The sequence below is a fragment of the Hipposideros armiger genome, unplaced genomic scaffold (genome assembly GCF_001890085.2).
Source record: "Hipposideros armiger isolate ML-2016 unplaced genomic scaffold, ASM189008v1 scaffold_10, whole genome shotgun sequence".
NCBI lineage: Eukaryota > Metazoa > Chordata > Mammalia > Chiroptera > Hipposideridae > Hipposideros > Hipposideros armiger.
The window spans coordinates 1,730,478-1,747,081 of NW_017731360.1; the positions used below are offsets into that span (position 1 = coordinate 1,730,478).

The 16,604-nt window shown below is 56.5% G+C and overlaps 1 protein-coding gene across 7 annotated transcripts in view; it reads left to right on the forward strand.

Annotated features, from left to right (window-relative positions):
• The window catches only part of EPHA10 (EPH receptor A10), a 40,344-nt gene extending 23,740 nt beyond the window's left edge, over positions 1–16,604 (forward strand). For 3 of the 7 annotated variants that reach the window (XM_019658240.1, XM_019658186.1, XM_019658204.1), the window contains 11 exons: positions 2,138–2,309; positions 6,280–6,388; positions 9,793–9,854; positions 10,001–10,126; positions 11,198–11,383; positions 11,830–11,891; positions 12,129–12,332; positions 12,641–12,790; positions 13,015–13,208; positions 13,801–13,956; positions 14,102–16,604. In XM_019658240.1, the coding sequence (XP_019513785.1) occupies positions 2,138–2,309; positions 6,280–6,388; positions 9,793–9,854; positions 10,001–10,126; positions 11,198–11,383; positions 11,830–11,891; positions 12,129–12,332; positions 12,641–12,790; positions 13,015–13,208; positions 13,801–13,956; positions 14,102–14,216 (1,536 nt within the window). In that variant the 3' untranslated portion in view covers positions 14,217–16,604. Of the gene's footprint in view, positions 1–2,137; positions 2,310–2,456; positions 3,675–6,279; positions 6,389–9,792; positions 9,855–10,000; positions 10,127–11,197; positions 11,384–11,829; positions 12,333–12,640; positions 12,791–13,014; positions 13,209–13,800; positions 13,957–14,101 lie in introns of those variants that run through there. The other 4 variants (XM_019658214.1, XM_019658195.1, XM_019658221.1 and 1 more) reach the window with 4 other exon arrangements.

Genomic DNA, 16,604 nt, shown 5'->3' on the forward strand with positions numbered 1-16,604 from the left:
TACAAAGGATGCGTAACACACCATTTACATATAATAAAAAATATACAGTGCTCCTTATTGTAAACACCATATAGCCAATGGATTCTCATAGGATACTTTTGCTGATTTAAGAGTATCTCATAGGATACTCTTGTGTCTGTTGTCAATCTGTGGTTGCAGTTCAATCATGATTTGACAAATGGAGTTAAATCCCAATCCACACTGTTTTCCCCATAGATTTATTGTCTTGAAATCTGATATGTAATCTACTGTTAAACTGTTTCTCGCCTTGGTGCAAATTTTGTTAAAGTGAAACCTTGCTTTCAACTTCAGCACCATCTGTGCCAGAACTTCACTCACTTCTCAGGGACTCAGGGGACTTCTTTGCTGAATCAGATAATAGTTTTTAAATAAATACCAGAAGTCTATTGAGAGTTGTGAGTTGGGCGGGAGGTGGGGGAGATATTGGACAGAAAGGAGGAGGAACTTCTGAGCCACTGTGGGGCGACCTACAGGGTGGGGTGCCACTGACCCAGGTGGAGAACCACTGACGGGGAGGAGCGGGTTTGGGGTAAGGGGCTGAGCTCGGCTTTGCCCATGCAGCATTCAGGGGGCCCGTGGGACATCCTAGTGGACTTGCAGGTCTGAAGCTCAAGGGAGAGGCGTGGGCTGGAGAAAGAGAGTTGGGGGCTTTCGGTGTAGAGATGGTCGCTGAAGCCAGAGGACCAGAAGAGAGGACCTAGGAGGGGAATGTGAGTGAGAAGAGTGGCCAGGACAGAGCTCTGAGGAGCCCTGCTGTTCAGGAGACAGCAGCGAAGGACACTGGGTAGGAGCTAGGCGTGCAGTCGTTGCTTAGAAAGCGCTCATTGAACTGACACTTGGGGATCGGAGTACAGACAGAGTCCCGAAGTTGAGCTGGGTGGATGCTCCCAGGCCCTCAGGGAGTGCGAATTTGCAGGGAACTAAAGGAGGAGCCAGCACAAAAGGGACTGACTCTGTTCCAAGTCTTCAGCACCATCGCATGGACTCCAGTGACGGGGAGTATTGCTGGAGCCACAGCGCTCCTCATCTGGGCGTCTCTCTGCACCCCAGTCCAACCTCATCTGCAGAGGGGCGTGCTCATAGCACATCACGCTGCTGCCAAGGTTGGCAGCCTTGCTCCTTTCCTCCTCCCCGTCCCCAGCCTGCCCCTTTCATAGGTCCTGCAGCCATTGCCTCACTGGTTTTCAGTAGACTGTTCACATGCTTGGAAGGGAGGTTCTGATTGGCCCAGCTTGGATCAGAGTCTTCCCTGGTTCCTGAATACCATGACCAAACGCCTGGGGCCACAGGATATCATGGAGGCGCCCTTTTGGGGGCTGTGGGTGTGGCAGGGGCTATTATGAGGGGTGGGCAGAGACGAAATGATGGGAGTGTCTGTAGTCCATGCCATTATAGATGTGTGGGGGCCGCATGATGCAGAGCACAAAGCACGGGACCCGGACCCTTCCTCGATGTGGCCTTCACCTAACAAGGAGTAGAGATGCCGTTGTGAGGATTGTAGGAAGTCGGACTTCTAGAGGGTCTAGTACAGCGCCTGGCAGTGAGCGGGGCCTCACGTAGTGACATCTGTCACTGTCCCCACTCTCCAGTGGAGACCCTGGGTGAGCTTCTTTACCCCTCTGAGCCCAATCTCCTTTTCTGTGAAACAAGACAAACAAACAAATAAAAAAGATACCTCCTGTCCTCTGCCTTGCAGGACAGTTATGAAAATTAGATGACAAAGGGAAGGAAAAGCTTTGCGAGCTGGCAAAAACCAGGCAGGCGTCAGGGCACATGTCTTACTTTTTCCTCTGAGGCGTCAGGCCCAGCTCACCCCCTGGACTGCCAGGCCCTGATGTCCATCATCCCATCATCCCCGAGAAGGGGCATCTAGCGCCTTCTCTAAAGTTTCTCTTACTCTGAGGTGGGGCTGTGCGCCCTGAGTGTGGGGTGGGGATTGTGGTGGAGAAGGGCTGGGGTTCCGATGGAAGAAACCTGTGGAATCCCCACGACGCCTGGAGGCAGGTCTGGCTCCCCTCAGGGCACTCTCCCGCCTCCCTCCTCCTTTTCCCTGTCACTCTCCCAGGAGCCTGAGTCTGGCCCTAGGCCTGGGCCTCACCTCTCTGTCCCTCCGCAGGGTCAGAGTGAGCAGACCTACTCCACTGTGAAGACAGGGATGCCTGCGGTCACCGTCACCAACCTGAAGCCTGCGACCCGCTACGTCTTTCAGATCCGGGCTGCGTCCCCAGGGCTCTCCTGGGAGAGCCAGAGCTTCAGCCCCAGCATTGAAGTGCAGACGCCAGGGGAGGGTAAGTGACGGTGCCGGTGGAGGGGGACCTGGGCAGGGGTTATATGTGAAGTGAAGGGAGCCTACAAAACAGTTCAATTAACTACAACCTAATGAACTAATGAATTTGGAGGCCACTGACTGATGTTTATTTGGTGACGTGAATTAGATTGGGTACCTGTCCTGGAGGAGCTCACAGAGGAAGGGATCATGAGCACCGCCACCCCAAGTCTCCACTGGTGGCTCCCTGCCTCTCAGGACCTATCCCACGTCCTGTGGAAACATCCCCTGCCCTCCCCAAGATCCCTGCTGCTTCCTTGGGAGGAGCTCTGGTCTCATGGTCACCTCTTGCTCTGACCGCCAAATTCCTGTTCCCATTCTGCATCTTTCTATCTCTCATGATAAGAGGCCCAAACATGTCACACTATCCCTTTCCCCGCTCGGCCTTAGAGTATGAGGCCGACTTCACTGAAGGTTGGGGGCCGTGTAGGGGGGTGCACTGCAGCAATCAGCGAAACAAAACAAGACGAGAATTGTACACTTTCAATGGTGAATTGTATGGCCTGTGAGTAATTTCTCAGTAGAGCTGTTATCAAGATGAAATAAAACAGAAGCTGAACATTAGATATCTTGATCCTAAAACTGCTCCGGCTTCTCCACCACAGTGCTCTACCACTGCCCCCTTCACTTCCCTCCCCTGGTTCCCCTTCTCCCAGCCACCCCCAAATTCCCTTTCAGGAGGCCCACAGAACATTTAGCTCCCTCTTTTGTTGTCTTGCCTGCTGCTAACCCAGCCCTTGGGGGTCTCACCTCTATCTGCCCCAAGCAGCTCATGAAAGTATTTTCCTAGACAAAGGCAGTTCCTCCTAAGAGGCACCCTGGCACCAGCTGTCAAGATAATAATTCTTTCCAACCTGCTACATGAGTCTAATCCAAGATAGGAAGAGCTCTGAGCCCGAAGGGAGGTGGAGATAAACTGTTGAGGGAGCCCGAGTTCTGGGAAGGAAGGCCGCACTTCTTGCTTGGATGCCTGTCTGTGCCAGACCTCAGCCAGGTGCTGGCAGGAGAAGATTAGAGCCACGTCTTGACGGCTGGGGAACATTTCAATGTGTGGAGATGGGCAGGGAAGGCGTTTTGGAGAGAGGAAGTCATCTGAACAAAGGCTCATGGGTCTTGCTGGAATGAGTGGGCTGGGGGCAGGAACACGGGCTGTTAGCGGAAAGGGGCTGATGGCTTTCATTCTTTTGGTGCGTCTAGACTAGCAGATACTGTTCAGCTCCCCAGCCTCCTGTGCTGCAGGCCTGGCTCTGGGGGGTTGGGTCTCCCAAACAGCAGAGCACTTTTTCCAGTGAGCTGTGACCCCCAATCAGGATCATGATGAAAGACCACGCTTCACCACTGTATTAGTTAACTATTGCTGTGTAACAACTTGCCCCCAAAACTTAGCAGCTGAAAACAACAAACATTTGTTATCTCATGGCTTCTGTGGGTCAGGAATATGGGTGCAGCTTAACTAGGTGCCACTTGGCCCAGGGTGTCCTCTGGGGCTGTGGTCATCTCAAGGCTTCACTGGGGGTGACCCCGCATCCCTGCTTGGGTTCTTGCTAGCTCTCACAGCTCCTTGCCTCATGGGCTTCTCCATAGGGCTGCTCATAACACAGCAACCAGGTTCTTTTAGAGACTGTGAGGGAGCAGAGAGCAAAAGTGCACCCAAGGGCCGGCCGAGTGGCGCGTTGGTTAAGAGCTGGCTTGGGACACCAGAGGGCCCCGGTTCGGATCCCACATATGAGGGCCAGTGACACTGCCCTCCACAGCTAAGATGCTGAACAACAGCTCAACTTGGAGCTGGCTGTTGTGAGTCGCTGGTGAGGCGTAGGCTGCAGCCCCTGCTGCAGTGGGTTGTCATGGGCTACCGTGTGTAGCCAGCAGCCAGCATGAGCGGCCAGCAGCTGCCGTGAGCGGCCATCCAGAAGCCGGCGACTGATCTGCCTCACCCAGGAAGAGTGCAATGATGGTGCCAACTTGGGCCAGTGAAGCAACTTCCTCCACAACTAGACTGAAGAACAGAAGGACAGTAACTTGACAGTTCCCCTTCCCCCAATTCTCCAGTGCTGTTCCTATCCCCCAATCCTCCAATAAAAACCTTTAAAAAAAAAAAAGAGTGCACCCAAGGCAGAAGGCACAGTCTCGTGTAACCTAGTCTTGGAAGTGACACCCCATCACTTTGCCAAATTCTATTCATTAGAAGTGAGTGACTATGTCCAGTCCACACTCAAGGGGGATGTACTAGACCCTCCAGGAGGGCCATCTCAGAGGCCGCTTCCCACAAACACCCCATCTCCCTTCTCCATTTCCGTGTCCACATGGACCCCTTATTTCTACAGTCCTTGGCAACTACACCCCCTCTGCCCCTGGCCAGACCTGGGCACTGTTCTCCACCTCTGGAACCATGGGCTCTGCAATCCCCTCTTTGACGCTGGCCTTGGTGGCCTCCGACTCTCCCTTCCTCTTCTGTCCCTCTTCACTTGCTCTGTGACATCCTAATAACAGCTCTCGGGGTCTGACCTCATTTCCCAGGCTCTCAGCCCCTCCTGGCCACACATCCATCTCGACCCAGCTACCTGCAGAGGCAGGTTGTCCTGGCAGAACTACCCACCAGCTCTGCCGGCCTTGTTCCCTAGACATCACGCAGCACCCGCCCCCTCAGTCCCCAGCCTTGGGTCACGCTCCTCTGTCCCGCACACGAGGCTGCCCCCAGAGGTGTGTTTTGAAATCCCACTTCCGTCTTCCTCATACTCAGTAGTTACCCCAGACCTCCACCTCTCACAGGCACCTCCCCTCCATCCGCCACTACCAGCCGATACCCTCATTCCTTTCCCCTCAGGCAGGAGCTCTGTCCATCGTCCCCTGGCTCCCTGCGACCCTCAGGATAGATGCACACTCGTTGGCCTAGCACTCAAGGCCCTCCGGTCCTGTCTCCTCCCACCTTCCGGCTTCACGTCCTGCCACCTCTGCCTCCACAGCCTCTTTCCAATCACGTGGGACAACTTGCCGTTTTCCAGACCCAGCCTGTGCGTCTAAGCCTCAGCAACCCTGTCAATCTTCCCGGTCTAGCGCAGATGACACCTCTTCTGTGAAGCCTTCCTCACTGGCTTAGGAAGAAATGAGTGTGCCTCTGCTCAGCTGTGATCATTTCTCTGTTTCTTTTCTCATTCTACAATTAAGATTTTTGTTTCTGTCTCTCCCACTGGTCTGTACACTCCTCCAGGGCAGAGATTCTGGCTCAGTCATCACTGTCTCCCCAGTGCTAGCACCAGCCTGGCACACATGTTGGATGGATGGATGGGGCGGAGAGCCTGGGGTCCTCTAGGCCCCTCCCTTGGAGAAATAATTCAAAGCAGAGTCTTTTGGAATCAGGTTCAAATCTTAGGTTTATTATTTATTAGCTGTGTGACCTTGGGCAAATTACACAGCTTTTCTCAATGTCAGCTTCCTCAACTATAAAATGGAGACAATAACACCTTACCGGCTTGTTGTGACGATGAAGCAGGATCACTTAGCTAAGGCACATGGCATAATGTTTTGAATGGAGTAAGTGTGCCTTACACGTTAACTCTTATTATTATTGGTGGTGAATGGCCTGGTTTGGGCTGGGGAGCTCAGACGAGAGGCCGTTCCGCCTTCAGAGCTACCTTAAGCCTCTCATTGCCCATCTGAAAGGTAAAGAGGGAGGCCCAGGCCTGCCTGTCTGGATTCCTGCTCTTCTCTCTCAGAGCTGGGCTGCAGTGGAGGTGCCTGGCCCTGGGAGAGAGAGAGGCTCCAGGTGCCTCTGGGGTTGGTGGGGCTGCCTTGGTCCCTGTGCTGCTGGAAGGTGGGGCCAAGTGCAGAGGTGCTGTGGGAATCTTGCTGTGGGGTGAGGACGGGTGTCTGTCCTGGGACTTACCCGTGAGCCTGGTCCTCTGCCTGCCTCAACCTCGAGATTATCTTTGCAGCTGCCTCAGGGTCCAGGGACCAGAGCCCTGCAGTCGTCATCACCGTGGTGACCATCGCAGCCCTCCTCGTCCTGGGCTCTGTGATGAGTGTGCTGGCCATTTGGAGGAGGTAGGTGGCTGGGCCCAGCCTGGCTGGCCCCTGGTGGGTTGTGTCCCAGTGCACGTTAACATGTGCTCACAGGCACCTCTTTCTGTACCAGCATTTGCGCACACGCAGACTTGCACATGCAACCACACTGCCATATAGATAAGGCACGGCTAGCAGCGTCCTGGCCCCTCCCCCCACTTACTGTCATGCGGCACCAGCACTGCAGCTAGCTCAGCCGCTCTGGGATGAAGGGGATTTAGCTCCTTAACTCATTAAATGTCAGAAGGCATTACCGAGGATGGAATCAAGCTCTGGCTGCGCCAGTGTGATTAGGATTCTCCTGAGGCGCTCGGAGGCCCCCAGCCCCTGCCCCCCAGGGGTCTTGAGGCCCTTGAACACAGGCATAGAGAAGAAAGGCATAAATTGTGTTGAGTGTCTGTGTGTGGGAGAGGGGACGATAAGGAGGGGAACTCATAAACCAGAAAGCCCCAGCCCCCAGCAGAAGGAAGCTTGCAGGAGAGTGGGCAGAGAAGGGATGGGAGGAGGGGAACGATGTGGAGATGCAGTCTGGCTCAGAGAAGATTTCAGTCCTTTTGCGCACAGCAGAAACCTCATGGTATATATTTCCCCCTTCTCCCCAGGGCCACACTACCCCTTGTGTGCAGAGGCTCCCCAGGCAGGTACCAGGGTGGGGCTGAAGTCAGCATACTTGAGGGGTTGGAAAGTCTGCATGCAAAGGGCTGGATTGTAGGGAGCAGAGGAGTGAAATGGACTGGCCTGGAACCACATCCCAGCATCCTGGAACTGCCTGTGAGCTGGAGGGACAGTGAGCATTCATTTGGCACCGACTGTTTACTTGGCCTTGAATGAGGCCCTGAAAGTGACTGAGGCGGAGAGGACCTTGTGAGTCAGCTCTGCCTGGGCCAGGTGAGTCAGGAAGGCAGGACGAGAGGAGCCAGCTGTTTCCTCAGAGCCTAAAGGCCCATATGTTGGACCTTTTTGGAAAGCGGGCAAGGACAGGAGCTGACAGCATCTTGTCCTGGCTGTGAGTTTAGCAGCTCAGAGAGGCAGAAAGATGAAAAGGGAGAGAGGTGAACAGGGAGCACCTCTTCAGGAAGATTCCGGAGGACCAGAGCAGCTGCCCAGGAGTGCCTCGGATACAGATGCACTAGGCAGGCAGAGAAAGCCAAGGAGTGGATTTCAGAACGTGCTAAAATCAAATGAAATAGGGGAGAACCTGCCGGTCTAGTGCTGATGGGCATGGAGGCAGCTGCTCCAGCAGGCGCGCCCCGACTCTGCAGACCTTAAAATCTCTCGCCCGTCCCCTCTTCCCTGAATCTCTGCAGCGCTTGCTCTGTGCAGTGGTCTCCTCACGTCCACTTTCCCTCAGTCCATCCTGGCTCGCCCCACTTCTCACTGGAGGGGGACGTCCAGTGGAAGCTTCTCATTTTCTCTGCCGCTTCTGCAGCTGCTCTTCGTCTCTACCCACCTCTCCTAGATGGTCCCCTCGTCCATGGAAGTCCTGTCACCACGCTGGGTGACCTCAGCAGCCATTGGACCACCAGTCCCAGTTCTTGGCCTCTCAGTTACCTGACTTCCTCATTCCCAAGGACCTTCTCTCCTGTTTCACCTCTGCCTCCCTCTCCCATATCCTGACAAGGACCTGGCCATCACCCCCAAAACAGACCCGCTTTTACTTTTGCCCTGCAGGCTCCCCGTCCTTGGAGTGTGTTCCTTCAGCCGCGTCCGCTGCACCTGCTCTTTGACCCTGTTGTTAGCCCCTTGCCTTCTCGCCACCGGTCTTCTCTGGGCCTCTCCCTTCTTTTGCTCTCGGGGATGTGCCTTCCTCCGAGCCAGGATGAGTCCTCCTACCTGAGACCTGAACCCACGCCCTCTTACATCTCAGGAACCCGTTACTATTTAGAATGTCCCTCCCTCCTCTGCATAAAAGCTGACATTTATTGAGTGCTTAGTAAGGTCTTTGCAACAGTGCTATCAGGCGAGGCTGTCTTCATCCTGATTTTATTAAAGAGAAAACAGCCACCCTGTTCCACAGCTTCCAGGTAGAGATGCTGGGAAGCCAGTCGATGCAGTCAGGTTCCAGAGCCCATGCTGTTCACTTCCCGTTGTGACCACTTCCTCCTGTATGACAGACAGCCTTTCTCCCCTTCCCCATTGGTATTGAGCCGTGACCATCTCTCTCCAAGCGCCCTTAATCCCTCCTCCTGGAGCCTTCGCATGACCTGTCTCCCTGCTCCACGTTTCTTCCCTGGGTCCCTGTGACATCGCCACCCCTGATTCTCCTTCATTTCCCTTCTACTTCTTCCCGGTTCTTTTGTGACCTCCTCCTTGGCTTTCTTCTCCTACACCCAATCTCTAAATGTTGGGGGTCCTTAGACTTGGTCCTGGTCCCACTTCTCACAGCTCCTGAATTTGTATCTCCAGACCAGACCTGTGTTCCGAACTCCAGACACACACACACACACACACACACACACACACACACACACACACACACACCCCTCCCTATGCCTTGATCCTCCCTGCTTATCCCATAGGCCCTGCAAACTCACATGTCTGTATATGAACTTTTCATCTCCCTGTCTTGGTAAATGGCAGCACCATAAGCCCTGCTGGGCAAGCTTTCTCCCTCTCCCTTTCTGCCTTCTAGCAATCTCCAAGCCCTGTGGCCCTGTCACCTAAATGTCACTTGAGTCCTCCCACTTTTCCCTCCATGGTCATCCCATAGCCTGAGCCACCCCCATCTCCTGCAGGGACAGCAGCAGCAGCTTGGATGATCTTTCTAAAATGTAAATGGCTCACAGCACTCCCCTGCTCAAAATTCCCTAGGGGATCTCTTCTGCTCCCAGAACAAAAGCCAAAGCCTGTGTGGGCTGCAAGGCCCTGCCTCAGGGGGCCCCAAATGCCAGCCTGTGTGGCTTCGTTGATTGTGATGCAGTCCTTTAGTTACACAGCTGCCTCTATCTCAGGGAGCCAGTTCTGACGGCTCTGGAAGCGGGGAGGTCCAACCATTATGTGGGTTTTCCTGACTAGCCCGGAAGCTGCCCCTGAGTGCAAGGTCTGCCCGTTTGTTCACCTGGAGGCAGCGGGGCAGCTGGCGCTTAAAGTCAGGGGCGTGGATTTGGGTGCCTCTGGAGTGGCAAGACTATGCACTGTGTCTCAAAGTGAAAAGAACTAGGAATGCTGATGGGGGTGAGGGGTTAGGTCTGGAGCCAGGGTTACCTGCGTGTGGTGGGGAGGAGCTTGCAAGCCAGCCGAACAAGAAGGTCCCTCCCCTGGGGCACAGGTCTTGTCCTTTTGAAGGGACTAAGAGGTGCCAGCCTGGGGTGCTGGTGAAATGGTTAAGGGCTGGGGCAGCCTGGCTCAAGGAATGACGCTGACTCTACACCCCTCTCCCGTCCCAGGCCCTGCAGCTATGGCAAGGGAGGTCAGGACGCCCACGATGAGGATGAGCTGTATTTTCACTGTGAGTTGCCTGGGCCCGGCTCCAGGTGTGGCGGGCACCACCCTACCTCACTCCTCAACCTTCTTCCTTGCTGCCGTTGCATAGCTCCCACTCCTCCAGCCCCTATCCTCAGGCCCCTCTCTCTCTCTCTCTCTCTGCGTTCCCAGTCAAAATCCCAACACGCCGCACATTTGTGGACCCCCAGAGCTGTGGGGACCCACTGCAGGCTGTTCATCTGTTCGCCAAGGAGCTGGATGCGAAAAGTGTGACTCTGGAGAAGAGCCTTGGAACAGGCAAGCTGGACGTCCAGGAAGCCTTGTCCATCAGGGAGCGCCGCCTGCGCCCTAGCCCCGCCCACTCTAGAAGCCCCGCCTTCACCCCGGCCTTGACCCTATATCCTGCCCCCATTTTCTCCACCCCAAATCCTGCCCCCGTTTCTGGAAGTCTCGCCTTCACCCCAGTCCCCAGCCCTGCCCAGGAAACCCCAACTCCACATCAAGCCCCGCCTCCACCCCCCAGGTTCTAGCGTAAGGGATAGCAGAGGAGTCTGCAACCCTGCCTTCCTACCTTCCCCTGTCTCCGTTCAGGCCCTTTCAGAGCTGGCCTCTGCAGACTGGCAGTTTAGCCCCAGGCCTTCATGGGGCAGTGGGGAGGGGCCTCTGCACGCTTGGGGGCCAGACATACCCGAGTGTTAGCCCTGGCACTTACCACTGACCAGCTGTGTGATCAGGGGCCGTCCCTCTTCTGCGCTGAGCCTCAGTTTCTCATTTCTGAAATGGGCACGATATCTGCCTCAACCGGAGCTGATGTGGGGACTTCACAGGCTCAGCACAAGGCCTGGCTCATGGTGGGTGCTCGTCTCCTAACGGTTAGTCTCCTGGCTTCCTTTCTTCCTGTCTACAAACAATCGGCCCCTGTGCTCAGAGAAGGCAGCGGCTTTCACCAGGAGCCTGACGCTATGCCCTGACACTGTCGCCAGATCCATTGGGCAGAAGCCGGGAAGGGGCAGTGTAGCAGAGTGGATGTCATCATTACCCTTCCTGGGTCACACTGAGCTTTAATAGCCTTTAATGTGCTGGCATATGTAGAGCCCTCTCTTTGAGGCTCTGAAACCTCCCGCTGAGGCAGGCAGGGCTGAATCCCCACATTTCACAGAAAAGAAAACTGAGGCCGAGAGAGAAAGAGAGGTGAAGCCCACGTCACACTGCTGGTACTCAGTTTATTGGGATTTGAACCCAGGGGCTCTGAGTCCCAGACCAGAAATAGCTCATGATTCAGAAGCTGCTCTCTCTTCAGCTCCCCCTGCCCGGGTTGGCCAAGGGAGTGGCCTCCAGGGGGGTGTCTGAGGTGCTTTTTCCTCACAGGGCGGTTTGGGGAGCTGTGTTGCGGCTGCCTGCAGCTCCCTGGCCGCCAGGAGCTCTCTGTGGCCGTACACACGCTGAGGGAAGGCTGCTCCGACTCGCAGAGGCTCAGCTTCCTGGCCGAGGCCCTCACCCTGGGTCAGTTTGACCATAGCCACATCGTGCGGCTGGAGGGTGTCATCACCCGAGGTAGGGCCCAGGGCAGGTGGAGATGACGGGGCGGGAGGTGGGGTGCCCCCAGGCCCTTCCCTCAGCCATGAGAAGGGGCGCCTCAGATGCCCAGCATGGGGAGAAGGCCTCAGCTTTCTTTCACTGACTCAGGATGGCCCTTCTGACCTTGAATGACCTTTCTGACTTGTGGTGACACTCTGTGGGGTGGATCACTTGGACCTTGGATGATCTTTCTTTGCAAACTTGTTGCAGCTCCTGACCTTGGCCTTTGTCACCTTGCAGATGCCCCTACTTTTGTTCTTCAGCACAGGGGATCCTGGGCTGGGAGGGAGGGTGGCAACATTAGGGGAGCATGGCCTTGGTTCTGGCCATCTTGGCCCAGGTCGGGACTCACGTGGAGGGAGCATGTCTGCAGAGGGGAGCAGACAACTTAGCCTCTGTGTGTTCCCTGTCCCTGGGCACAGGCAGCACCTTGATGATTGTCACTGAGTATATGAGCCATGGGGCCCTGGATGGCTTTCTCAGGGTGAGTGGCCTGGGCCCTGGGGGGTAAGAGATGATCATGTTATTCTTGGTTCCTCACTTCTCTTTGGTGGGGCTTGGAGTTGGCATTATTCCCTGAAAAAGTACCCACTGACCCGGCCGACCTGGTGGGTTACAGGGCAAACTGAGGCCCAGAGCGGGCCACATGGCTTCCCCGGGGTCACACAGCACCAGAGAGGCTGAGTGTGCAGCCCTGGCTTGGTCCCCTCCTCTCCCTCAGAGGCACGAGGGCCAGATGGTGGCTGGGCAGCTGATGGGGCTGCTGCCTGGGCTGGCGTCAGCCATGAAGTATCTGTCGGAGATGGGCTACGTTCACCGGGGCCTGGCCGCCCGCCGTGTGCTGGTCAGCAGTGACCTCACCTGCAAGATCTCTGGCTTTGGGCGGGGACCCCGGGACCGAGCGGAAGCTGTCTACACCACCATGGTGAGGGGTTCCTTCCCCCAGGCATGACTGCTTCTCTTATTTCCTGTCAAACTGCCCTGGAGTCCCCACCCCTCCACGTCTACCCGCCTTGCCTGCTGTGTCAAGGTCACTCCCCCCACCCTGCCTCTCCACCCAATTGGTCCTGAATAAATGCCAGTGTGGGCATCACCTTGTGGTCAGCTTGTGTGCCTTCCCCAGATGTGCAGCTGGGAGGATGACAGGTGGGGTTGGATCTGAGGCTCTGTGGGATGGGGAGCCTGGGTAGGACCCAGTCCCTTCCGGCCCCTGACCTGCGTGCCTGCCCGCAGAGTGGCCGGAGCCCAGCACTGTGGGCGGCCCCCGAGACGCTTCAGTTTGGCCACTTCAGCTCTGCCAGTGATGTGTGGAGCTTCGGTGTTGTCATGTGGGAGGTGATGGCCTTTGGGGAGCGGCCCTACTGGGACATGTCTGGCCAAGATGTGAGTCACCCGTGGCTTCAGCTCCTTGCCTTCTGATTCTCTTGCCCTCTGACCTCAGACCCCAGTTCCCTGACCCTTGACCACCTAGCCCCAAGCCCCTCTTCACTGTTGACTTGCTTCCGGTCCTGCCTGGCCACCCCTTGAGTCTTCCTTGGGATAGAATGTGTGTGTATACTGGGGGGACCTGAAGCCTCCTGTCTGCTCCCCCCACCCCCTTGGCCCAGGTAATCAAGGCTGTGGAGGATGGCTTCCGGCTGCCACCCCCCAGGAACTGCCCCTCCCCCCTGCACCGACTGATGCTTGACTGCTGGCAGAAGGATCCAGGTGAGCGGCCCAGGTTCTCCCAGATCCACAGCATCCTGAGCAAGATGGTGCAGGACCCAGAGCCCCCGAAGTGCGCCACAACCACCTGTCCTAGGTACATTCCCATCTATTCCCATCTATAGCAGATACAGCCGACTTCTCACCTGCCCACAAATGGCCTCCCACGTGCCCTAAGTAAAACTGCCTCACCTGTCCTACCCTACCTGTCTAGGTATGACTGCTCACCCAGCTGCCCCAGATAGATCTAATATTCCCACTTGCCTCGAAAGGCACGTGACCTTTCATCTAAGTCACTTCTACTTGTCCTGGGTTTTGTTTCATGTATCCCAAGGACAGCGACCAGTGACTGGGTAAATATATGTGGTAATAGTCCTAACACATTTGTAGTTCCAGTAAATAAAACACATGAAATTAGTATTAGTTGTTCCCAAATATGGGCAACCTCCCAGGCTGCCCCAGGTCCTCCCAGTACATTTAGCTGGCTCAGGTGCAACCCGTTCTCCACCTGCCTGAGTGTGTTGACTTCACCTGCTCTGAGCGTGCCTAAAACCCCGTGGGAGCCAGGTCTGCCCTGGGCCTCGGTGGCCTCTTCTTCTATCCTTTCGAGCTGCTCTCTCCTCAGGAGAGTGACCAGGTCTGGGCACCAGATCCCAGCTGTCCACTGAGCACTGTTCCTCTGCCTCTAGGCCTCCCACCCCGCTGGCGGACCGTGCCTTCTCCACCTTCCCCTCCTTCGGCTCCGTGGGTGCGTGGCTGGAGGCCCTGGACCTGGGCCGCTACAAGGACAGCTTCGCCGCAGCTGGCTACGGGAGCCTGGAGGCCGTGGCCGCCATGACTGCCCAGTGAGTCTAAGCAACCCAGGGACCCTGCCTCTGCCCAGTGGGAAGCCCAGCCCGTCCTGATTCTGGGCCCTTCCCTGCCCAGACAAGGGGAGGGCGAGCAGAAGGTGGGTAGAGCCAGCTGCATCTGACCAGCCCTTCTTTGCAGGGACCTGATGAGCCTGGGAATCTCTTCTGTGGAACATCGGGAGGCCCTCCTCAGTGGGATCAGCGCCCTGAGGGCACGAGTGCTCCAGCTGCAGGGCCGGGGGGTACAGGTGTGAGCAGCCCCCGCTCTTCCAGGCCAGAACCCCCGCGGGGCTCCAGGCTCAGCCCTGACAAGCACCCTGGCAAGCTGCTCTCCACACTTGTGGAAGGGAGCCTTTTCTTCCTTCACGTGGGCAGCCTCCTTCCATTTCACTGCCTACTCCTCTCACCTCCCCCAGTCTGAACACCTTGGCTGGCTCAGTCCTCCTGGAAAAAGGGTCAAATCCTTGGAGAGGACCCTTGAGAGAAGAGCAGGAGGAAATGCAGGGTCTCAGACACTGAGGGAGGGGAGGGAAGATATAGCTTTAAATCACAGGGCTCATGCCCTTCTGTCTTCCACACCCACTGGGAGCTGGGGCCTACGGACCCGTGGGCCAACAGACAGCACAGGTCACCGCTGGGCTCTCATGAGACCTGACAGTGGCCACAGCTGCATGGACCCATCTTGATGGGCCCTGGAGGGGCAGGGTCCTCAGCTCCTTGTGCTTGGGCTCAGCCCTGTCTGGACATTTGCCCTGAGGCCTAGGCAGCAGAGGTGGTGCTGAGCTCAGGGGCTGGACCCCGAGGGCCCTAGACCCAGGAGTTGATTTCTGCTTCCCCTGCCCTTGGGCTGACAGTTCAGGGCAAGGGTGAGGGTCCTGGCTAGGCCATTCGAGGTCCTGGTGCTACCGTGAGGCCCTACCAGCCTCCCCTTTGCATTCCTTTTATAAACTCACTGGCCAGGACACCTGGGAAGAGCATGAGGCAAGATGTTTTCTCCCCAGGGGGACCCAAGGGCTTTGCTGTCCAGACTTGGGGGGCGGTGAAGAAGAGATTCTCAGAGATGGATCTTCTCTCTCTGACAGGCTGGTCCAACCCTCACTGTACAGATGGGGAAAACCGAGGCCCGGTGAGGAGTTAGGACCAGGCCTGGGTTAGAACCAGGTCGGCCAGCTCCCCGTCTAGGGGTGAGGCTGGATCTGGAGAGGGAGGCCTTGGTCCTGCCCTGCAACACCATCACTCTTTCCTGAGGCAGCCAGAGGTACTGTGAGGTGACCCCCTGTTGGGAGCTCCATGCCCTGGCCACCACCCAGCCTCCACAGAGTGCCTCCTCTCTCTGGCTTTGCAGGCCTCTGGCAGAAGTGGGTGCACTTAGCTGACTCCAGAGTTCCTCATCCAGGAGGGCTCTCCAGAAGTGGTGGTGATTGTGAGGTCAGGCTTTCGTAGGCTGGCAGGAAGGCAGCTGGATCTAGATAGACCCGTGGGGACTAAGTCTTTCCAGGTCACCCCTGACATGCCTGCGCTGGGTTTCGCCGTGTATGTTGGGTAGGAAGGAAGGGCCAAAGGCTGGAGGAAAGGGATGAATGAGACCCGGAGTTGGCCCTTGTAGGGCTCAGACCAGGTCGGAAGATGAGCTCAGGCACCAAGAGGCACCACAAGGGTGCCTTCCAATAATGCCCCAGGGCCGCGAAGGAAACCGCGGGACTGTGGGCTGGTGGCCTGAGGGGCAGATGGACACCGTCTTAATCTGTGCATATGAGGGGTGTCTGGAAAGGCTTCTTGGCTGAGAGACAGACTGGGAAGTTGACCAGGGTCTTAAAGGTGGGCGAGAGTTCCTTCTTTGGGTGGGTAGAGTTTTTAGCAGGCCAAGAGGGAGAGCCTAGAACAAGAGGAGTCCAAGCAGAGGGGCTAGCCTGAGAAGGAGCCTGGCAGCTGGAAGGTGCAGCGCATCTCTGGGGAGCACCCCGTGGTGGGGATGGTGCCTCACAGCAGTGCCTTTGGCCTGGCCCTGCCAGCGGCAGCTCTTCTCTACTTAGAGTCCTCCAGCCCCCTGCGTCCCCATCTCCTGGGCAACTGCCCAAGTTCACTGACTTTGAGGGTACCGGGGAGACTGAGCTATTGCTCCCACCTTTGACAGAGCTGGAGGGTTCCAGTGCCAGGTGCCCTTCAGACTCTGCACCCCACCCCCTGCCCCCTGGGAGGCCTGGAGAGGACACGGCATGGGACTAGCATCCAGTCTTGGGTGGAGGGAGCCTCGTCTCCAGCTCCAGCTCCATCAGTCATGCTCTAAAGGTCAAAGTCCCTTCCCCTCCCCTCCCCAGCTGTTCTGCAGAGGGGCTCCTGTGGGCAGGACTTCGGTGTCCAGGGTAGATCTCCCTCCGCTGAGGAGAGAGGTCCCAGAATCCTGAGGGGTCCCAGGCCTCAGCCTTGCACGGGTGCTGGTGTGATGCAGGCTGATGGCTCTCTGGGAGCCCTCTACAGATATATTTTTATATGGAACTTGTTCACTGGACACAAGGAAGTGGCCTGCAACCCCTGAACACCCCCACCTGAGCCCACCCAGGAAGGGAAGGGGCTGGTTGGGGAGGTGGTTTCTTTGACTCAATGCTGGAGATGTTTTTATAATTCTTGGGTTCTATATGCAG